The 24,219-nt window shown below is 44.4% G+C and overlaps 1 protein-coding gene across 1 annotated transcript; it reads right to left on the bottom strand.

Moving 5' to 3' along the window:
* Positions 1 to 2,354: 2,354 nt before the first annotated feature.
* CYP46A1 (cytochrome P450 family 46 subfamily A member 1) lies at positions 2,355 to 16,214 on the bottom strand. Its single transcript, XM_082283322.1, has 15 exons — positions 16,068 to 16,214; positions 14,164 to 14,241; positions 13,576 to 13,657; positions 12,956 to 13,029; positions 12,193 to 12,279; positions 11,459 to 11,597; positions 10,755 to 10,865; positions 9,834 to 9,990; positions 9,445 to 9,507; positions 8,157 to 8,229; positions 7,626 to 7,710; positions 5,726 to 5,836; positions 5,377 to 5,465; positions 4,426 to 4,492; positions 2,355 to 3,608 (listed from the first exon to the last, which is right to left on the bottom strand). Exons 1-15 carry the CDS (start codon positions 16,193 to 16,195, stop codon positions 3,447 to 3,449), a joined length of 1,506 nt encoding a protein of 501 aa, XP_082139448.1. The 5' UTR covers positions 16,196 to 16,214; the 3' UTR covers positions 2,355 to 3,446.
* Positions 16,215 to 24,219: the final 8,005 nt, after the last annotated feature.

Here is a 24,219-nt window from a genome sequence, read left to right as displayed (position 1 = left end):
GGCACTAATGCTAGCTGGGCTCCTTCCTTGAAATGTATGAGTCTGTACATGAAATGTAGATGAAAAATTGGGAGTCTCCTGTGCTCCGGACTAGTTGGGGTGAGAAAGCATCCCATTTTCCCATGCCAGCACTGAAAGTGTTTGCCTTCTGAAAGAGAGACACCTCTGGGCGCAATTTCCCTAGCTGGTTTGCTCCTAGCCCAAGAGATCTAGGCAGCAGCATTTCCCTGTTTCGTGTTTATGACACTGATCTAGAAAGGATAAGATCAAGCTCTTGGGTTAGCATTAAAAAAACCTGGGGAAAAATCCTGGGGGGAAAAGTTTTCACTCTGAGCACATACATGAAAGTCCTGGGCATCAGTCCAGAACAGGAGTTTATAGGTCTGGGAGAGGGATCAAAGAAACCTGCAGCAGCCACTTCAGAACAGGAGGAAGACCTAGACACCTCTAATAAAGACTCCTGGGAATACGTGTCATCACTGGTGCCCTTGCCTTGGAGGGCAGCAGTTACCTTGTCTCCTGCCAGCTGAGCTTCTGGCTGTCTCCAGACAGTTCCTGTCCATCTGAAAGTATACACATCTGGGGCAGGGTGAAAACCAGAGCAGCTGCTGGAGGGCAAGCACTTACCTGCAGAGTGCAGGGGCAGGAGCTCTCCTGAGCAGCCTGGCTTTGCACTTCCATGTCAACTGAGAAACCTTGCATCCCAGCTCCAGGCATGCAACACCGGCCCGTGTGTGGCCATGCCTGGGTGGCACCCAGGGAAAAATCACCCCACCAGCCATTTCCAGATTTCTCTTTGTATTGCCCAAGAGCGAGGAAAAGGATAAGAAGAAAGTTAGCTAGAGGTACGGCACGTGCAAGTGAACTAGGGAGACAAGCAAGTGAACTAGGGAGACAGACCTTGCTCTGCTTTTTTGCCTTACCAGCTAGGAACCCTAGCCAAGGGCTTGGTGCAAAAATGATTGCCCTGGAACTGAATAATGTGTTTCTCTTCCCCAGCATGAAGAAAGACTGCCCTTTTCTGTGGTGTCCAAGACAGCTGCAGCTCTCAGGTGTTTTTATAGCCCATGGCAGGCACAGCTGTGTCTCCCTAGGCACTTCTGGTCTGAGGTTTCTCAACAGGGTTTGGCAAAGCTGATGCCAGCACCCAGTTGGCATATAGGGCACCAGGAAGCAGCTTTCCTGAACCTGCTCCTTTTTTTTTTTTTGAGGGGGGGTCAGATGATGGATCAGATGACCTCCTGGCTAGAGATGCAGGATAAATCCACTAGAACACTGCAGGGCATTTTCATGGCCATCATCTCCTCCAGTGGTATGAGGGCAGCCTGACTTAGGAGCTGTGAAGGCTGAGGAGTGCTGCTGCTGTTGGGTGCATCAGCAATGAATGCTTGCCATCTGCTGGGAGGCAATCAGCTTGATAGGAGACTCTCTTGCATGTAGGGAAAGGACAAAATGTGCCACTGGTCCTTGAAGATCTGGATGGCATTTGGGCTTGCAGAGAGAGCAGGAAGAGTATTCTCTGCGAAGGGTAAGCCCAAAGCAGTCAGAAGGCTCTGGTCTTGGGTACGTGAGGGCTGACAGAACCCACTGCAGAATTTTAACGTGCTAACACCCCCCTTGAGCCCTCCTTGGAGGTGCCTGACCCCATTGCAGATGTGGCAGAAGGCAGTAGGAGTTTGTGTAACTAATGAATCTCAACACATTCGTTGGTAGCACTGAGCAGAGCCCTGGTGTGGTGGCATCTCACATTTCCACAGCACAATTTGCCAATGTCTGTCAAGCTGTCTGTGTGCTGGTCACAGCATATGCCACTCCTGTCACAGCCTGCCCCCCCACTCCCCACAGCACCGCGATACTGCCCTGCCTTTGACATATTCTCAGGATTCAGCCATTTGTTATGCCACCAGCACATCCAGCCTGACCAGCATGGAACATCCCGCTCCCTATTGTGTCAGCTCCTGGAACACACGTCCAGCTGAAGAACCCTCAGTCTCCCCAATGAGGTTTTATTAATGTCTAGGAGGATATAATCAGATTTCCAGCACAAGGTCTTGAAGAGCTGGTCTACTGGTAGATGAACTAAACCTTCCCTTGCAATACAGGTATTGGTACCCCAGGTGCAAGTCATGTTACTACACTGTAAGGTGTTGATTGTATTATTAAGAGCAGCATAAACCTTCTGAGGCTGCTATCCCACTGCTGCACTGAACGAGATGGTGCACAACAGGAGCAAAGTCAGGGAAAGCTCTGGGATCTTACTGGTATGGAAACCACCACAGGAACCTGACAGTGTATGGACTGTGTTCTTGCCCTTTTAATTCAGAAAGATAAGAAACAAAAGTGGCAGCATCATATGTCTTTAATTCTCTCTATTTCATTATAGAGGATGTCCAAACTCCCATTAGGTATCCACATATTTCTGGAAGGCAGCATTTACAAATGATAGTTTTTCTCCCTGGCAGAGCCTGGCTGCAGTGGCAATTTGGGCACATCTGCAGAAGAAGGGGGTGCAGGACCTTCCCTCTCCTGTCTCTGTCTCAAGTTACAGACACATTTTTTCAGTGGCAACACTATTTTAAGCAGCATTTAGTTCAGGCACTTATTTCCAGCCCTCCTGTACCTCTAGACCATCTGGTCTGAGTGTTATTGTAGCTTTGTGGCAAACAAGATGGGGAAAATGATCCAGGTTAAAATAAAGGCAGCAAGACTTTTCCAACAAAAAAGTGTCTCAGAAGAATGAGCACAGGCTGTGTGGAGGGGTAGGAGGAAGCAGGAGAGTCCCTTTATACAGTGTGGACTGGGAATCTACACTTTGCATAATATCAGATGAAAAGTAGAAGAGACTGAATAAAACCAGGCAGTAGCAGCAGGAGAAGGTAGGTGGCCTCAGACTCTAAATTTTTTGGGTTTTTTTTCCAGATTGCTCCTACCAATTGTTCTTCACATTTGGAGCAGGGATAGAAAAATTGCTTTGACCAAGAGACTATCTCTAAATATCTCTTCCTAAATTCAGCCCAAATCTATGCTCTACTCTTTTCTGATTTCATTGTGTAAGTAGGAAACTCCCCAAACAAGGGTTTACTTAGACCACGTTGTGTTGTATATAAGCTTAGTGGGAACTATGAGCTGGGGTTGGAGTGTGGGATTCTGTGGCGCTCCAGGGACACTCCAGTGAAAGGATGTTCTTTTCCAAGTCTGGTCAGAATGAAACGGCTCCCCAGGAAAAGAACAAGCTTGGCAATTCCAGGTACGCTTCCAGATTGAAGATGCTCAGTAGAGTGACTCTCCTAAGGTTTTCTTCAGTAAATTATGAGGAAGGTTAGAAATAACTTCAGTCTAGTAATCATCTAAAGGAGTCTGAAAAATCTAAACTTTGATTAGTGTCACAATCTTCAAAATCAGAAGAAACACTAGCACTATCATGACACACTCTGCTCCCTGAGTAGTCACGCCTGGCAGCCTCTTGCAGAGCTCCTTGGCTTTAATTTACATATTACTCCATCTAGTGGCTTTAAGGTTCCAGCCTCCACTAGCTGAAAACTCTGTCCTGGCACCAGCTGGATTTCAAACCTCTGCAGCAACTTTGCCATCACCACTTTTACCTCCATCTGTTAAGAAGAAAAACTCATGGTCAGTGACAGCAAATACAACTTGGACTGCAGCTGCTCAAAGTCAGTCTACTATCTTACACTGCTTTGTCAATATAGAGATTTAAAAGTTAAATGTTACTATGTTAATGCAGCCAGCTGAGTTTGGGCAGGAACCCTGGGACTTCCTGGATTTGAAGACAACTGACAGGCCCTAAGTCCTTGTGTTTATGTGTTAAATCCATTTTGGAAGTCACACTGTAAAACTAAAGCACTCTGAGCTTTGGTGCTTAGATGAGCTCACAGCACAGACCCGACGCGCTGGCCTCTGGCTGTCCTGAAACACTCTCTGCCATGCTCATACACATTAAATTGTTCCTTCTGTCCATGTAGCCCCCTCCTCACCTTCTCTGTTCTAGTTCTGGCTTGTGTCCTCCTCCAGCTGATGTTTTCCCTGCCTTGATTCTGTCAGTGGCAGCCATGGGATGATCCCCAAGGCCCTCTGCACATCCCCTGTGTGCTTGACTTTGGCTGGCAACGGGATGTTGACTGTGATTCCCATTAAGGGGTTTGGATTCAAGCAGGCTGACCCAGGACAGTTTGGAGGGAGTGCAGCCTGCTGCTCCTCCCTGCAGAGACCTTGGCTGCATGGATGTCTGCTCTTGCATTTGAGAGACATGCCTCTCATGGTCATGGGGGGAGATCTTCCCTCTAAAGAGAAGAGGGTCAGTGCACAGGACATCAGTGTGGCATCTGGTGCCCACCACCAGCCATGGTCAGCACACCCTGAGCTGGCACAGTGCTTGCTAACAAAGTGTTCTTCCAGGCCTCTACTCACCTGTGCAAACACCTGCCCGATGCAGGATCGGGGTCCCAGAGAGAATGGAAAATAGCAGTAATATGGCCTGCAAAGAAAAATGTTCAAAATTACAATTACAACTTGTTTGTAAAGAAACAAGCAAATATTTCATCACAGCAGCAAGGAAATGGTCTAAATATCCCCTTGCCTATCTGACTTGTTAAAGCAGTCTCCAAATTAACTCTTTTTTTTGTTTCAGAGAAGCAATACATCTCTGCAGCACGTTTCCTCATCATCTCTCCTTACTGTATGGCTCAGCTGCCAGCCTTATTTCAAAGCTGAATGTCAAGCACACTCTAAATGCTCTCCAGCCTGTCATGAGGATGTCAAAATCCACTCAATTATTGGGGCAGCTCTTAACCATGTGAGTGAGAAGGCATTTGGTTCAGGAGACCAGACTAACTTCAGACTAACTCTGAAGTTAAAGCTGAAGGAAAACTCCTGACTCGTGAAGTAGTTGGTGCTGGTCTCTGCATCTGTTTAGTCACTGGTCCCTTCTATTGCACTCCTGACCACCAACTAGACTTAGGCTGCTTGCCCACGTGGCTGAACAGCATCTTCTCTCCCTCAGTCCCTCCTCCCCTCTCTAATATGGAGACATCTCAAGCACTCTGGGACCAGGGCTGTCACACATTAAATGCTTGTATAGTTCTAAAGTAAATATTCAACCTGGTTTGGGCCCAAAGCTTTGACCTCAATATAAACATTTAATAAGAATAATATCGGGGTTTTTTTTGTAAGGTAATGTAGTCTAAAGAATTTTTGAACAAAAGCTGTGCATTATTGCTCTCTATTTACATTCATATGATTTAGTGTTGCTCATACTGGAATGGAAAAGTAGTTTTATTCTACTTTTCTTTCCCTTGAAATCTCTTCCTGTAATGGTTTCTTAATACATATTTAATAACATGGGAGTAAAAAGAAGCTCACTTAGGTGCATCTTTGCTGAATCGATCTGGATCAAAAGTAAGTGGATCCTTGAAAAACTTTTCCATCCTTCCCATTATATAAGTGTTGAGCTGGCAAGAAAGAGTTTATTTTTGTTAGTCAGCAGCATCACACTGAAAATGCTTCTTTGCTGTCAGAGGTATAAAACCATAAATGCTTTCCACTCTCCAGTCCCAACTGAGAGTCTTAATTCATACCCCAGTTTTGGTCAAAATTTTAGAGAAGCCAGTACAAATATGCCCAGGGAAGATTTTGGCCCTCTCAACCACAGGTCCATTACATCTGGATTAACTGGGGCAGCTAAAAGCTGCTGGTGGTGGATGGGACTCACAAAGACTGTGGTGTTTGCAGGAATTCTGATGCCATTGACAATGTGCTCCTTCTCCAGCCTGCGGAGCGTCCCCGAGACAGGTGGGTACAGCCGCAGTGACTCCTTCAAAACCTTCATCAGCAAAAAGCACAGGAGGTCAGTTAGTTCATAGACTGTAGGAAGCAGAAATATAATTAATTACCTCCCTGTGGCCTTTCAGTTTAGCTAAATGGGAGGTTTTGACTTCTGAAACAGATGCTGGTGTATGTGCCTTGGACTCCTGTGGGCAAAATACAGGCCTAGTTCTTTCTTACAGCTGGTAAAATACAGAGAAAAAGACACAAAACCCAGAAGAAATCCTGGAAGAGATCTAACACCTCAAGTCAGATCAACAACTAAGTGAAAAAGCAAACTCAAAGAGAATATCTAAGAGTGAAGTCTCCTGCCCCGATGAGCTGTTCTGGGCACTGGCTGCCATGAGGGTGGGTGATTTCTCTCACCTCCTTCTCACTCTCAGCTCCTGCCTTTGTCCTGGTTCTGCTGCTTGAGGAGCCAGGCCAGAGCTCCAAAATGACAAAAAACAATCTGGTAAAGGAAAATGAATAGGGAATGTTGAGAAAAAAATGGAACAAGACTATTTCTTTTGGTGTCAGTGAGCTGTAAGAATGGTTTATTTCATCAAAGTGAAACCTAATTAACAGTGCACATGAGCATCACACTGAAAATGCAATTAACTGTGTGCATGCACGAGTGGACTAATGAAAAAGAAACCTGGACAAAAGGATTCAGAATTGCCTGAACAACAGGAGAGGAGTCCCACAGTCTCTGATACTCCAGTGATGGACTGGCTCTGACCAAGGGTTACTGATTTTGGTTGTACAGATCCAAGCTGGTGTTAAATAAATGGTCTGCTTTGAGAAGCTCTCATGTGATCTGTCTTAAAACTGAAAGGCTTAGATACCTCATCTTAATTGGAGTGGTATAATTGTGATGGTGTTTGGAGAAGCCTAAGGAAGCCTGCTGATTTCTGTAATCACCTAGAGTTGCCTTTTCCTTATGAGAAATAGACTTATAAAACCTATCTGCTATCAAAGCACAGTAATCTGTGGGATGGGATGTGCCAAATGGTAAAACACTGTTGCTCACCTCAGCAGGGCAGTTTAAAAGAAAAAGGATCATGGCAGACTACTAAAATCTGGGCAATTTATGCAGAACAGCTGCCAGGACTGTGATTCAGCCTCTCCTGAGGGCTACTGGTGTCCCCCATCTTGTAAAAAAGGAAATGCAACACAAACACTGGCTAATAGCCAACCCTGGCTTTGCAGTTCATTACCAACCAGCATTTCTATACTCAAGACCTCTTTTAAGACCAAACTCTTTCCCCTACCGCCCCCCACCCCGAGTGACTGAAGAGGGTTTCTAGATTAAATAATGAAAAATTGACATTAGAAAACCCAGCCATAATTTTTGTCTATCCTCAAATCCCACTTTATGGCATATGGTGAGATCCTAGCTGGAAATGTTTTAACAATAATCAAACAAAACCAGACCTGTGAATTACGAAAGTGTGTGGGATTCACACACAGGTTGGGCTCAAATTTGCACACCCTTCTTAAAATTACAGCTATTGTTTCACCTTAAACATGTAGGGATTATGCAACTCTACTCTAGCTCCCAAATTGGTAATAATTAAGGAAAGCAGTGAAGGAATCCTGTAAATTTGAGGAGCATCCTTCACAATACGGCTGGGCTGCTGCAAACGTCTCGGGCTACCTGCTTGCTGACTCTCTGGAAACAAACACTATCAGGATAAAATATTAGCATTGTTTTTAAAATTTTAAAAGTGTGGGGGCTCCTCCACGACATGTCAGAGGTGCTACCAAACAGCTCTGCCTGGTATCTTACCTCACTCCCACAGTACCTGTGATAAGTAGGTGAGTTTGCCAAGATCCTCATAGTCAACGTCTCTCTTGGCACCAAGAACCTCATCCACTTCAGCCTGAGCCCTGCAGTTCAATTAAAGCTCGTTAGCTGCAGATGCCTGTTTCTTGCTAGGCAAGGTGACAAATTACATTCTTTTACTTTCCAGACACTGACACTGGACTTACACACCCATCCTCAGGCAAAATGCCTACCAATTCCCAACCAGGCTTCCTGAACTTGTACCTCATATCAGGATGAGGCAATGTGCATATAGGGCAGCTGAATCAGGTGGGATTTGGGACCTGCATGTATAAAGGCTTTGAAAAAAGTCACCTAGGTGAAACTGAAATAATCCATCTTAATGTTTTTCTTTTTATAAATTTTGGATATATTGGTACTATGAAACTGTTTATTTTGTAAGGGAGGCTAGAATTCATTGGGAACTGATCCTATCTTTTTAATAATCCTTACAATTAAGTTCACCTTGAAACTAACATCAAGCTGGGTCTGCAAATTGGAGCACACATACCTTTCCAGTATTTCAGGATGCTGGCCCAGTGCCATTACTGTAAATGTCATCTGATTTGAGCTGGTTTCATGACCTGATGATAACAAAACTCAGTTTAAAGGTTAGTATGAAATAATAACATGACACAAAAATGGTCTACCAGGGTGACTGTGAATAGAAAACTTTAAACATCAAACCCCAAATGTTTTATTTCAAGTATGCTAGAAATTAAAAGAAATAATAAAAGGGATGTAAAGTCTACATAAAGAGCTTTCAGGAATGACAAGAAAAGGACATAGCTGGTAAAGATATGACCCATCTTGCCCACGTCAAAGCTGCAGTGGTTGCATGCAGCACCCATTAATTATGAGCTCCCTAACAGGAGGGCTAGTGAGGTCCAGTATTTGTTTTGTCATATTATGGGACACCCAGTTCTGCCAAAGCACAAGGATTTACTGGTTTTGAGGGAAAACAGAGCTCCTTACCATCTTCCTTTGAAAAGTCTGCTTTACGTGTTCGGATGACCCTGCTTGAGCAGGAAGGTTGGACCAGAAGACCCTTCCAACCTTAACCATTTCTGACTCTGTGATGTGGACAGTTTTCCCTTTTTTTCATGGATAGGCATATGTACTATTTTAATGCATTACAGAAAAAAGACTTCTGCAAAGATGTCTGCTGCAATAATATCTTTCTTGCGAAAGAACAGCATTTTGACCTCTCCTTCTTATGAACCTAAATCCTATTGATCTGCAAAATGTTGTTTCTCTCACATAATTACTTGGCCCATACATTTTCTGATTGGCTTGACAGTGCCTTCTCCTACTTAGGCAAGAATGGCATTTAATCATGTGGGTGAGGTAATGCAAAGACACATGGAATAAGTAAAAGATGCTTTTGGTGGGGTTTAGTGGGATCTGGGTGGGAGGGCCAGAACCCCATAAGGAATAGCCTTGCACCCCAGTGGGCAGGGGAAAGACAGAGGCTGGAAAAGAGAGTGGGAAGCCAGTGGTTGGAAAACACCAGCCTGGCAAGATTTGCTGTGTTGATATCACTGAAAGAGGACAATATATCATTTGTGTATGAGAAATTAAGAGTTCTTTTCAGACCTCACCCTGCTGGAACTGTGCCAGTGCAATACTGCTGTCTTCCAACCAAGAAACTCCTGGTTGCAGCAGCATCATGTGGAGTGATGATGTTAATCACGGTGTTAATTATGATTAACAAGGATGTTAATCATGACCCTGTAGACAGCTCAAGAATGAGTACAGCTTCCCACATGACATATACAAGCATTAAAATAGCTACCAACCTGCAACAAAGAAAGTGATAAAGTTATCCAGAATGTTTTCATCATCTCTACTTTCCTCCAGAGCTGTCAAGATAGAAAAACAAATGGGATTAGAAAATGCCCCTGTGCCCCAGCTGGACCACTCACAATGCTCTGCCCTGTTTGGCACATATTGGCTGAGGTGGCATCGAGAGAGGACACTGAGAGAGTGCACATTTCAGGGATAACTTGTGACCAATATTTGATCCAACACAAAGAAACAGGGAATTTTCAAAGCAACTCTCACTATCTTCAGTGTGAAAACAACTTTAAAGGAGGATTCAAGTTCAGATCCCCAAAACAATCCTCCCTGAACTTCATGGCAAAACATGCCACAGAGAAATTCACCCAAACAGCAACGTGTCCCTTACCATCTCCTTTCAGAATCTGTGTAAGAATATCCAGTGCGGCTTCTTTCCCATTCTGGATGGCTTCTCTCCTCCGGTCAATGCATTCCTTCCCCACACGTCTCAACAGCCTCACACTCTCCTTGGCCTCCTTTACCAGTTTCCGTTGCCCTGGCATGAACTGATACAGAATTTCCTGAGTCATTTTATTCCTTTTGTCGGTAAAAAATAATGTCAATGTTATTTTACAAGTGAGCGCCTTGTTTTCTGCTAAATGACAATTGTCACAAAAACACTTGCTCTCCATGGAATAAACTGAATGCCTACAGGATGAAGGGTTTGGGCTGAAATATTTCAATCTGTGCATGCTGATGTTGTGTCTTGTTGATGTTTTGGGCACTGTGAGCAAATTTCCTCACCTCTCAATGGAAAGACACTGCAGCATGCAATGCCGAATCTCACCCCAGTCTCAAAAAGGAAAACAGGAGCTCTAAAAGCCTGAACTACAGCTTTCATGAGACACTGAAATAATTCTTTACTTAAATATTTCATATTACATCCATAATTTCCTAGTAGATGAATTTGAGTTGAAAATGTAATTTTTTTATGGCAAGAATGCTCAAATTTTTTCCACTCTGAGTGAACAAATTTGTCCTTCTTGTACAAATGGCAAAAATCTCAGGTTTTTATGGGTATGAGAGTGTAAAACCATATCAGAAGGAGACAGACGCAGGGGGGAAGAAAAGACAAAAAAGAAGCATTAAATATTAATGTTAATTTTGCAAGTGTTTTAAAGCACTAATGAATTTTATCTTGAGGCACATTGGAGGGAAAGATCTACAGACGACTGTTTCCCCAACATGACCTTGCCCATCTTCAGCCCACAAACTCAAGCAGGAGCAGCTGGATGTGAGGAGAGAGGACTGAAGTGAGGAGAGTACAGACCCGTATGAGGGGGATGCGTGCCTTGTTCAGCCCCTCCATAATCTTAGTCACAGCGTTTGGTAAAGGTGTCTGGTCATCGCTCAGTGCATTTAATTCCAAGCCAAAGGCTACCTGAGAAGCAGGAGAGAAAAAGGCAACTTGCTGGGGTGGGGGTGAAAGAGCAGGATAGCCTCACACCGCTGCCTTTTCCCCTAAAAATATCTCAGGCTAGATCCTACCTTGCAGAAGGCTGCAAGGGGACAGCAATATCTACGTTATGTTATTAATCCACCCTTATTTGGGTGGATTAATAATTTACTACTGCTCTCCATTCATACCAAACTGGTTTGCATAGAAAGGGAAAAGGCAGTGTAAGGCAGACTTCATGCTGGTGTGTAATGGCAGTAACACAACCTCCACCCACGAAAAGAGCCCTGGTGTGTCCCTTTTGGCATGGAGGGGTGGGAGGTACGAGGCTGAAAGGACTTTTGCAAAGGGTCTCCATCCTGTGAGCCACACCTAGACCATGCAGACCCTTCCCTAACTGCCCCTTCCCAAGGCTCAGCCCAAATGGAAGTGGCACAATTAGTCCAGCAGGTCTTCTGGCACTGCTGGGTAAAGGTCTTTCTCTCTGCCTCCAGCTCCTGATCCCATCCTGCTGCTGGTAGGCATTACTTCCATTCCTTCCTGCCAGTTGCAGAGGAAATGAGAGGGACAGCTGGTACCTTGCCAATGATATCCATAGTCACCCGGCTCATCATCGACAGCATGCTAAACTCTGTTTTTCCATCTGCTTTCTCCTCTAGCTTCCCCATCAGCTCCTCTGCTTTTTCATTAAAAGTTTCCATCAGACCAATCAGGTAGCTGAAAATCAATAAAGATGAGTAATGGGGGCTCTGGAGAGGACATCTTTGCTCAGGCAAAATAACTTTCGTTATCTTCCATAGAAAATTGTAAAATTTTTTTAAATTTATAATTTATTTTTCTTAATACATTAAAAAGCAAACAGATAAAATGAGCTACATTCTTCTTACAGCAGCCCAGCTCTGCCCTGCCATGTAATTAACATCTGTCATTGCAAAGGGCTGTGGCCTGTGCCTGTCAAGGCACATGGACTTTTATCTTTGAACCCAACATACAATGCATCAAGGCACACTAGGAAACCAGACCAACCCTCTGCCTTATCTTTTCCAGCAGGATAAGGCAGCCATAACCATGCTCCAGGATACACAACCCTGGGACCTTTCTACCATTGCTGAGTTCATAGGGGTGTCACTGTTCCGTGGGAGGTCTCGTCAAATTATACTCGGCATGGGAATAGTGTGCTGGATTCTAAATTAAATGTGATTTTGGCACTAAACTTTTTTTTTTTTCCCTCTAAATAACAAATAGTGGCAGGGAGAAGCATGACAATACAGTAAAAATAACAGCTGGATCATCCTGGAAATATTTGCCTTACCTTCGGCTGAAAGCTGGATCCATTATCCTCCGCTGCTTGCGCCAATGCTCATGGTTGCAAACAGTTACCAAGCCATTCCCTAGAAACCTAGCACATAGGAAAACAAGGAAAGGAACAGTTTTATGCAAGGGAGCCAGCTGAACCCTGTGTAGTCACAAATATAAGTATTTCACATCTACTTTCTTTTATTTTTCCCATGTGTAGGGAGCACCATTGAGTATGAAACCATTGCATCACTGTGGACAACAACTGAACCACAGATATTTTTGCCAGGTAGATGTGAACTGCTGAGTCCAATAAGATGCTGTTTCATTACAGCTGTTATGCAAATAATTAATATAATAATTAGATTATTATATTTTTAAAAGCTTCAGACAAACAAAGAAAAATTCCCCTTTTTTGGAATTGAATTTAGAAGCTGCAAACTGCCATAACTTATGGAATGCCCTAAAGTCAGTGCTCTAAAATCTGAGAAGTTTGATGATGGTCTTGAGCAGACTGCTCTGAGACTAACTGAATATCCCCAGGGGGAAAAAAGATACATGATCAAGGTAAAACAAAATCCAACATATCCTCCTCCCTGACTGGCAAGACATTTGACTTGGCATGTATTTTAATAGGTACATGCTGCTTACACATGTCTGGAATTAGAAATTAATCCCCACACTAAGGTAAATGGTCTGAGTCAAAATGTCATGCCTGTGATATTATTAATCTTGCACTTATTTTCAGATCACAGTGGCTTCAGATGGGTTTTGCCTACCTCTCACCAAACAGGCTGAAAAGAGTACCATACACGATTGGATCCTTTGGGTGCTGTGGTGACATCAAGAACTCCTAAAATCAAACCTCAGGTCAGTGAATACTGAGTGCAATCCTTTTCCCAGACAAAACACAAAATGTCACTTACACACATTTTAACTCTCTTCCTTCTGCAGCAATAGTCTGAAGAGTAGATGAATTACTTTGTGTGCCCTGATTCCCCAGTTCCTGTGCTGCTAGCTTGCTTTGCATGCCTCTAGTGCTTTTTTGCCCAATGACCTGAAATCTCACTGTGTTGTAATTGCAAAGATTTAGAGAAAGAAATTTGGCCTCTTGTACCTCATTCATTTGAGATATTAAGCTCTTGCAGAGAGCCTGCTTTTCACAAGTGGTAAATGTTTGCTATATGTGCTGTTCAAATAAAAGTAACAAAATAAATTAACTGACCAAGAAAAAGATAAATCGGGGCAGCCCAGAGAGCAAAGCACCTCATCCTCCTAACCCAGCCAGAGCCAAGCACAGATTGGCTGCTCTGTGCTGCTCTGATCGTCAGGTACCAGGTCTCCCCTTATGGAGGAATGGGCTGATCCCCACTATTGATCTGGCTTTATTTTTCAGTACCTTCACTCCTTCAGGACTCACAATCAATAGTGAGATTCTGTGAAAGGCATTAATTCGTACAACAGGTCCATATTTCTCTGCCCTGTAAGAAGAGAAAATTAAAAGAAAGAGAATTATGGTACAAACTACCAACATGTAAACAGTTCAGACCTAATAACCTCGAAGGACCAGAGCACATGCAGTGGGGAACTACCACAGTCCCCAGTGAACAAAGCCATTAAGAGAACCACAGAAGGACAGAATCATCAAGGCTGGAAGAGACCTTCAAGACCATCTGGTCCAACTGCCAACCCATCACCACCATAATCACCCCATAAACCAAGTGCCACATCCAGACGCCTCTTGTACATTTCCACAAACTTACTCCACCACCATCCTGGGCAGCTTATTCCAGTGGCTATCCATTCTTTCAGTGAAAAAGTTTTTTCTAATATCTAATCTGATCTGAAAGATCAATGCTCTTTCTCTAGCTCCTCTACCAGCCTTCTGAATGATGCTAATTATGTAATTCAGGGTCTCTGTGCCTTGATTTCTCCATTTGTGCTACAGGACTACCCCGTTCAATGTTATTGATGTGCCTCAACTTACCACTGCAGGAAGAGATCTGGTGTAAACTCCTTTTTCCTCAGCATTCTCCATATGATTGGCAGGTGTCCAAATAAAAAGCTGCAGAATATGAAGGTTAAGAGTGTCATGAGGATGCCAGCATGGGGTTTTGTATGGATTGCAATCCTTGTTGCTTAGTGAGTGTTTCTCATGTTTTCCTCATAAGGGAAGATGCAAATAACTCTGAGCTGTGCCAATGCCCAGCCCTCACCAAGCTGGTAAACTGGGTATCAAAGATAGGCTGGTGCTTGCATGAAGCCAGGAAGACCAGTACAGAGACGGAGGATGAGGTCTCTTTTTTATGCTGTATTATAGGAGATGTTTGGGTTTGGGTGGGAGCCCCCCACAAGTTGCTTTGCTCTCTGCCTGGCTGACTGAATCTCGACTGCAGCTGTTACACTGCTGTACATGAAACTGACATTTGCATTAAATACTCTTTTAACACATGCTCCTCCCTGGTAAGTGTAACTTCATTTCTGTCAATGGATTTCTGTTAAGGGAAATTAGGAACCATCTCCTTCTGTCCAAAGCCATGTCATTTAAAATACTGAGGAGGATAATCACTGGTTAATACGGAAACTGAAGAGATTAATAAAAAATGTTAACTCTTCAACAGCTGCATTAAAAAGCTAGAGATCAATTCCTTCCTTCAGCTGTGAGTGGCAAATTCCCACCAGCTTTGCATAAATCTGAGGGAAGATTTGGCCAAGCTCCTTGCTAAATGAATCAAGCTGCACTCAAGATCTGTTTTCCATTTGAGAGACAGAAAGCCATGCTATCATCCTTTTCAGTATAAATAAGCTATAGGGGGAAAACAGGCTCTTATTTTATTACTGTTGGAACTGGGAGGTGCTTAAAATAACAAGAACTCAACAAAGTTACTCAACATCTACAGAAACTTTTAATCCTCTACTTGTTTGACTCCTCCACTGTAACTGGATTCCAAAATGATGTGAAAGCCCCAAACACAACACAAGTCTTTTGTTAGCTCTGGAAACTGCTCTATCTGCAGCACAGGAAACAAGGTCCACTCACAGCTCCTCTTGCATGCCATCACTCTACAGTGTTACTTCACACTACAAAATGAACCTAAGGACAAGGAGGTTCAGGTATGACAGGATCATCCTCTCTCTAGTCTTGGTATCCAACCCCGATTACACAAGTAGGCTGAAGCCTGGAGGTGGGCAGGTGTGGTGTCCCTGTGAGGCTGTGTATGAGTGCTGCTGTCTCTTCCTATGGCATGTTATGGAGGGCATGTGCACCCACAGGTGAGGTTAAATGGGAAGCCCACACGCTGCTGCAAGAACCACGACTCTTTGTGACAGCGCTGCCACTGCCTTGCTGGCAGCTTTCTCACTACTCTTTATCACTTATGACATTTTTATTTATTTTTGGCAGAAACCAAACACCTGGCTTATGAAGGAGAGCACGGAAGATGCCTGGTGGAGTTAGTGTCAATGTGCCCCCTGGAGCAGTGTGGGACGGCTGGTGCTGCTGTCAAGTCCCTGTTCAGGGTCATGAGCAAACGCACAGCTCGGGTGGGCGACTCTAAAGCGCCCCTTCACGCCGCTGTGGCCAGCCGGGAGATGTAGGTCAGGACATGCAGCCCCGGCCAGCCAGGCCGTGCTGCTGAGCAGGATCCTCAGCGATGCCGGGCGGTGCCGGCGCTTCCCGGGAAGCGGGCACACGTGAGCGCTGTGCCCAGCCTGCGTGACCCCTCGCCGCTGCCCTTGCCCGCACCCGCCAGGCCCGGCCCGGCCCATGGACACCGGCTGGAGGGTTTATTTTCTGCTCTGACGTTGTCTCGGCTCCAGCCGGGCAGCGAGCGCTCTGCGGAGACACCGAGCCGGCCCGCCGCCGCCTCGCCTGCCCGGCCAGCCCCTTACCTCTCCCGCGGGGCGCCGGGGATGTAGTCGTACTTGGCGTGGATGTACTGCACGTAGCAGCAGTACAGGACGAAGGCCAAGAGGGAGAGGGCCAGCAGGAGCCCTCCCGCCGCCCACAGCGCCTCCATCCCCGCCGCCCGCAGCGCCTCCTCCCGCAGCGAGCAAAGGGCGGCCGGGGCGGGCCGGAGAATCCCCGGCTGCGGGCGGGGACGGCCCCGCTTAAAGAGCCCGGCGGCGGCGGCGGCCTGAGCTGAGAGCCCGGCGCCGTTCAAACACACCCCCACGGCGTGTGCCGATGAGGACGTGTATGCATAAGGTCCAGAGGAGGACACGAAAATGCTCAGAGGGCTGGAGCACAGCTCCTGTGAAGCCAGGCTGAGACAGTCGGGGCTGTTCAGCCCGGAGAATAGAAGGCTCCAGGGAGACCTTATTAGAGGGGCTGCAAGAGAGCTGGAGAGGGACTTGTTATAAGGAAGGGCATGTAGTGATAGGTCAAAGAGGAATGGCTTTGGACTTAAAGAACGTAGATTATCTTAAAAACTAGGTTTTAGGAATAAATTCTTTACTGTGAGGCTAGTGAGGCACTGGAACTGGTTGCCCAGAGAAGTTGTGGATGCCCCATCCCTGGAAGTGTTCAAAACCAGGTTGAATGGGGCTTTGAGCAACCTGGTCCCTTTCAATCCAAACTATTCTATAATTCTATGATATAGATATGTGTATGTGTATGTATGGGTATATGCTTTCCTGGGTGGAGATGATGCTCTGCACAAGTACATGAGGAGGTCAGGAAGGATGCTGCACCTTAGTCCAGCAGTCTTTCAATCACTGCAACAACCTCCATGGCCTTCTATAAACCCTCCCCTTCTTCCTTCCTCCTCAGAGATTTGCTAGCTCCCTCTACCAATGCTGCAGCAGGTTGTGCCCACACCATCCCTTTGAAGGTCACCTATCTTTCATGCAGGGTGGCTGACACTCCTCTCCACCATTCCCACAGCTCTGAGTGCAGCAGGAGAAGCAGAAGCAGGATCCCTGCAGCCCCACTATGCCCAAAGGACAGCAAGCGCTGCCAATCAGACTTTCACAGGACAACCCCATCACACACTCCTTCTCTGCACAAGCTTTGCTCAACCATCTGGAGGTAGCATACCAAGCTACCTGGAATTTTATCATGTGTATTTTCCACTTCTGGGTCTCTACCTTGTTTGGCAGCACCATAGAAGACACTGCAGGAGTTTTCATCCCATTTCCAATGGGGTGGATTTTCCCTGCACCACTCTCCCAGCAGCTCCCATTTGGCCACGCCTCTCTGCAGAAGGAGGGAGTAGATGTAAGTCGTGGAACCCCCTGTTTTTGTCCATCTGATGGATCAATCATCTGCCAGGCACCTCCAAGAGTCAGCTTGCTACAGTTTCCAGGTGGAAACTGACTGTGCTAGAAGGCCACAATCTGCAGGTTTTCCTTGGTTTTCTTAGGTCATTTATGCTGGTGTTTGAGACTAGCAGATCAGAGAGAGCAGGGAAACACTATCAAAGCAACCACAGCACATGCTGATGTAAGGTGAGAGATTTAATTTTTGTTTCAAAACTTAAGTAATTTTCAATGGACTGTTAGTGACAGAGGAAGAGGGGAGTCAATGGTGATGGGGAATTTAAGGAGCACTTAAATTTTATGTGTTATTTATGCTGTTTTCCTGTGTGGTTGTGTGCCCATGTATCCCTCAGAGCAACTTAGTGGCTAACATCTACTGGTCACCTTCAACTAAACCTGTCATGGAAACACAGATCACAAAATGCTGGAAAACCAGAGCAGATTAAAGGAATTGCACTGGCTGTATAGTGTGATCTAGGCTGAAGAAAGATTTGGTATCACAGACCTTAGAGGGTGACAAGAATCTTCTTTTGAAGTCCCCAGGAACCAGCACCTCTCCCGGTAGGCATGGCTGGAGCCTGCCCATGTCTGGGTCACAACAGCCCAGGAGGCCCTGGAGAGGCAGAAGGACCAGAAACTCATCAGAAAACCGTGGAAGCTCTCAAAACCCATCAGGAGTTCCTGAGCTTTTTCTTTTGGCTGGCCACCATGCTCAGCAGAGGGGAGGGAAAAACCACTTGAATTGTCCTTTGGGAACAAATACACCTGACCACTTCATCTCCAGCCTGCAGGTGGGCAGAGCTGCTGCAGAGCTCCAGGGAACATGCCTGGAGGCCAGCATTGCTCTTCTGGCTTCACATCACATAGCAGAAGGGTTTGGTAGTGACACCACACAACGACCTCAGAGAAATAGTGTCTCTTAATAACAGTTAAATGGTACAAAATACTGGAAACCAGAGTCTCCAGCTGTTACAATGGAACACAATGGAGCAAAAGCTGGTGGTATTTTTTAAAATATTATTTGCTGTTCTGTTACACTCAATGTGAATTTTCATTCAATGTTACATTGATTTTTCTTGACCTGGTAGCTCCTCCTTTGGTTTAAAATAATTGCCTAACAACCTTTAATTATTTCCCCCTCTGTTTTGAGTACATATTCTCGAAGACCATCATTATCATCTAACTATCGTTTTTGTTTATCTTAATTGAAACTACTTTTTTTTTTTTTTTTCCCTGTTATGGCTGTGGTTTTAAAATTGCTTGTTTTCAGAAAAAAGCTACCATTCCTTCCCACTGGTCAGGCAGTACATATAATGCTACCATGGTATGAATATCCATCACTAGGAAAGATACAGCTGATAGCAAGAATAGCATCACTCAGACAAAGTTTAAAAACTAAAGCTAGCTGATGTTTAAAAACTAAAGCTGGCTGATGAAGCCACGTCTTTAAAGACATTCAATGACCTTCCTGATGAAACATTGATTTTCTGAGTTTCATCAATGTTTTTTCAGCATACTTCAAGAATAGATTGTAACTATCTGTAAGTTGTTCTTTCTTTTGGAATCAGTCTCAGAATAATTCCTGTGAAAAATTCCTGCTTGTATCTTGTTTGCGAGCAGCTCACCGGGAGGTGATACAATATTTAGTATTTTATACATTTTGATGGGAAAGACAGGCTATGTGATACAGTTCTGAACCCCGAGTAGATCAGGTAAGCTCTCAGAATTAACCTTCTCAGGCAATTATAATTATCAGTTGATAACTCCCCCAAGTATTCAGCCTGGGTACACTGCAGAAATTATCTTATAATTATCTTATTTTTCATGCTTTAAAGATGAGCTCTTATAAAAACTTTTGTTTGTGATCCAACAAACTTTAATACAGCCCTTTGTTTGTATTCTAACGTGTTTCTATACCCTTGAGTGAAGGACATGACCCCAAGGAACTCTCGTGTTTATGATCTGCCCGGCAGCTGCGCGCTGCTCTGGGAGGAAGGAGCAAGGCTGGGCTGAGCTTCCCCGTGTGTCCCCGTGCTGCCGGGGACCGAACTGCCACCGCGTGGACACTCTGCCAACCTGCACATTCCCGCAAATAGGAGGAGCAAGGGAGATTTGGGAGCCGCTCAGAAGAGCAGAGAACTGGGAACTGTTAACAAGTGAAGTTCCAAGGTGAATTTGAAAAGTTGGTGAGACATAGGGTTGGTCTGAAAGTCCCGCTCTCTTATGCTTGGCTTTTCGTGGCTCTTTAGGTTTGAAAACATACTCTGTTTTCTCTCTGAAGGTACAGCATTGTTTAAGCTGTAAGTGAGGACAGCAAGGAGAAGAAACAGCATAGGCAGCTCTTGTGCTGGGAAATGCCTTCAGCAGCACACGAATAGCCAGAGGGCTGGGCGTCCTGATCACCCAGAATTTACCTTGGCAGATGTGCACAGGAAAACTCTCATTAAAAGTTAATAATAATAAAAGAGCTGATCTAAACCCAGTTGTTTTACCACAGATTACACTGAATACAGGAGTCAAACTCTGCAAAACAAAATCTGTAGGGGGTTAGATGTTACTTACCCAACATTGCGAAGTACAAACCTTTGCAGTGATTTTCACCCTGAGTCAGTTGTCCCCCAGCCCGTATATACTGAGGTCCTGATCATTCCCAGTCAATAAAATTTTCCAGCATGGAGTGGACAGGCAATTGACAAGCTGTTAATAATAACAAAAACAGTCTAAGGGTTTAGTGATTGCCAACAGCTAATACCCCTGAGGAACAAACTACTTGGTGTAATACTTGTACAACTGACTGAACACCACAAACTTTCTTTTTTTTTCTTTTTTTTTTCTTTTTTTCTTTCTTTTTTTTTTTTCTGTTGTTAAAAACAGCATCCCTATTTACCACATTATTGTAAAGGAATGATTGCCATTTCCATCATAGCTGCTTTTCTGACAACGTTGAAACATTGCGCAAGGCAGCTCTATGGCTACACCTGTGCCCCAGACATGAGAACCTTGGGAAAGTCGCATACGAGGCAGCAAGGTATGACCTGAACACATCAAATGGGTTCCATGTCTTGTTTGTTTACAGAGGAAAAAACTATGATTTCTTAAAGCTTAAATTTGGAATGCAGTTAGTAGTTATCAGAAGATGCTTACATCTCTTTTCATATAGAAAAATGTGTGTTTCTGTCTGAAAGTATCTGAGGGGGCCATGCTGACCTTTTAGAGAGGACTGTTGGCATGTTTCCGAGAGGAAGGCAGACTTGGATTTTGGTATGTTGTGACTGTTTTTCTCCTCTGAGCTTCTGAATTTCTATGTTGACCACACCCAAACAGCGACAGGTTCAGCTCTCCTACAGAGGGATTGATTAGTTCTGGGGACTGTCCCCGCCAAAGCCATATCAATGCTAACACATGGAAGAAGAGGCAGGCTGAGCTCGGGACATCCCTGGGAGGGTTTTGGTGGCTTTGGGCCCTGGGGCAGGGCAGGAGTACCTGAGCTGCTGTTCTCCCTTGGCCATCATAAAGCCCAGCACAAAGGTCTATGTGGTGAGAGGTGGGGGAGAGGCTAATAAAGGAGATAGAGGCCAGAGAAACACGATGATGGCATGTGAGGCTGGGGCCCCAGGCTCATCTTTGCTCCCAGTGCCAGTGTCCCCCACAGTGACACTGCTGAGCTTTCTGAGCTTGAGTCATGCCTTCAGTACAATTTGTTTACAGACCTCTGTGCTTACTGATGTGATACACAAACTTCATGCTGTTCATACCCTGCAGTCTGACACAGCCCAAATTGCCCTGACATGGAGGATATCCTCGTGGCGTGCTCCATCCAGGGCTCAGCACCCAGGAGGGTTTTGCCAGCATTTGAGTGAGAACCCCTGATACAACACCCCACCTATTTCACTATTCCTCCACTGCTTGGGCAGCAAGCTCTAAAGATTATTCCTAGAAATGTTGGGAAGATTTATCTATTAGATTTCTTAGAAAGAGCATGGTAAGTCCAAATGAAGATAATGTCTATACCACAGACTGCAACACAGTATGGCAGTGCTCAGTCTGGCTGTTGGGCACCACAAGGACGTAAGCAAAAAATCCTGAGCTCTGGGCAGAGCTACTCTGCCTTGGAGGTAGAGAAAAAGACATGGAAAGGCTGAGTTTACACTGTTCTCTTAGAGATATGCTGGGTCCTCTATGTGATGCAGCTGTGCTAACTTAAGGAAAGGAAAGATATGTAAGGAAAAATGCAGGTGCTCCAGTCTCAGTCACAGAGTTGAATCAGGAGAGAAGGCAATAAACCATACTGCTACTAGACAAAAATTTGGGACTGCCACATAATACATGCAGAAGACTGGTTGCACTGCGGGCTATTTTAAGATTTATCCTGAATTAGCATCCAGGAAGTATACTGTCATGTTCAAGTGTAGCAGCAGGGTTTATTAGTTTATCTAATGCTTGATTGGTGTCACATCCTGCTATATAAAAATGATATCAATAAGAATCCTATTAAACAACAGATGAGATAGAAGGTATTTAAATGCATGTGTACTTGTGTGCTTTAAATAGTACAGGCTCATAATTTAAATACCAGTGAACGAGACTGACAGATACCAGGATTTAGAACAGACATTTTTTAAGCTTGGCAGGACCACAATGGTCAGAAATACCTTTCCAGCATCATAGCAGAGCACTGAGCTGGCAGGCACAGACAGGCACACACAGCCACTTGTGCTGAGCTGGCTCGATCCTATTTGAATGCCTTCCCCACTCAGTGTAGGCTAGGAGAAAGGATAAGAAGAAAACAACCCCTTATTTACAAGCCTTGTCTCTTCCTCTGCTGATAAATATTTCCCTGTGGAGCTGGCAGCACCCACGTACCAGCATCAGCAAACCCGGGGGCTGCAGGGCTCTGTGCTCGCTGCCAGCACAGCCAGGCACAGCTCTCTCACCCGCAGCTGCTCCCTGGGGGCTGGTTTCCCTGTGCTCTGGCTGCCACCAGAGCCTGTGTGTCACCTGCCAGCCAGGGATGGTGGCAATCGCCACCAGCAATATCCAAGGTGTATGTGGCCTCTGCTTGTTCTCAGGAGGTTCAAATGGACTAAAGCAGGTGACTTATAGTTAAATTAGAAAAAGAGTACTTAATACTTAGGAAAATGATGGTGAAATTCCTATGGCAGACATCCCGGGATCACCTCAATTCCTTTAGGATAACTTTTATTGTGCAGGTCTTTTTTTCTACCCAGAAGTTTTGAGGTATAACTATGACCAAGATTACCCTTAAAATCTCCCAGACAGAGTTAGCTGAAATTTGGCTAAGGAGCCAAAAGAAGCGGAAGAGGAATTTGGAGAAAGAAAGTTTGTGTCTCCACCTTCCTTTTCCTTCCAGTCCTCTAGTCCTACCAGCTCAATAGGTTCCAACTCTTTTAACAGAAGAATTTACAAAGGACTCTCCTGTTCCCTGAACGTTTTGATACACCTGAAGTGAATCTCTGCACTTGAAACAAATGAGTTTGCAATTTCACTGCAGTGGGAAAGGCCTAATAATAGTCTGGTGCCTGATGGCATTTGTAGGTTTTCAAATGAAATGAGAGTAGTACTTCTCAGAAGGCACTTTATACATCTGTTCCCCCTTTATACTTCATAAGAAGTAGGGGGAAATACTTTTTTTGGATCATCTGCTTTTGTATATTGAAGGTGTTCTTTATCATCAAAAAGAATTTAATGAGAATTTATCAGAAAGTTCAGGAAAAATATTTAAAACAAATTATTTACCCTATACATGTTTTAGGCTTAGTAAGATATTGTCTACTTGAAATTGGGGAATTAAAATAAATATCCACAGTAAGAGTTTTAGATACAAGGTTTTGTTTGTGAACTTTTCTGGACACACTGGTCATTTTACATTTGAGTTTTTTGGGAGTTTTTTTGTCTTTCTCATGCTCTTGTGTGAGCAGCAAGACAAAACCTATCCTGATTACACCAGGCAAAACAAATAACCAGGCAAAATGCTTTCATAAGAGAACACATGTCTCTAATCACCACTCAGGTGAAAAACACATTTCAGACAAAATAGGGTTGCTTTTGTTTGCTTTTTTTTTTTTTAATATCCTCTAAAAAGGGGTAAATATTACAGGATTATTGCCCCAGTGCATTACCTCTTATCTAGTCATTCACACCTGTGAAAAACTGAATGAAAAAACATGTGCCTTCATAAAGTTTGGGAAAGTGGATGCACAAAGTATGTTCAGAGTTAAACTGGATAATGATCCTGTTCACTTAAAAAGGGACAGATTTTCAATTCTTTTCATGTAAAAGGGGTCAGATTTTCTTTCCACTTAGGCTAATGTAAATTGCAGAAATACTTTCCATGCAGTACACTGTGATTTCTTCTAAATTATCTGATTTTGCTTATCCTTGATGACCAATAGGTTTATACCAATAAAAAACATTACAGAAAAATAATTTTCCTTTAAACTGGCGGGTGGAAAGTTTAAAAAGTTTATACTTTCGTAATTTTCAAAGAAAGGCACAGATTTAGAAAGGCACATTCTTAGAAACCTCAGCTCACAGCTGCAGGTGGCAAAGCAAGGCAAACAATGCAAATGCTTCCATAAGAGGGAAACATGGTCATTTGGGATTTTTTTTTTTTTTTGGCAAAACATTGTGAAACACAGCTGAGGAATGCTGTATTTTGAAATGGGAAAGGGCAACAGGATGCATCTCTTTTCTGATCTATAAAGGCTGATGTTTGGCTGATGTTCCTACAAAAACCCACTTAGAAATGCAGTCCCTGCCCACA

Source organism: Coloeus monedula (assembly GCF_965178545.1).
Source record: "Coloeus monedula genome assembly, chromosome: 6".
Taxonomy (NCBI): domain Eukaryota; kingdom Metazoa; phylum Chordata; class Aves; order Passeriformes; family Corvidae; genus Coloeus; species Coloeus monedula.
This window is presented reverse-complemented; position numbering and strand designations above follow the sequence as displayed.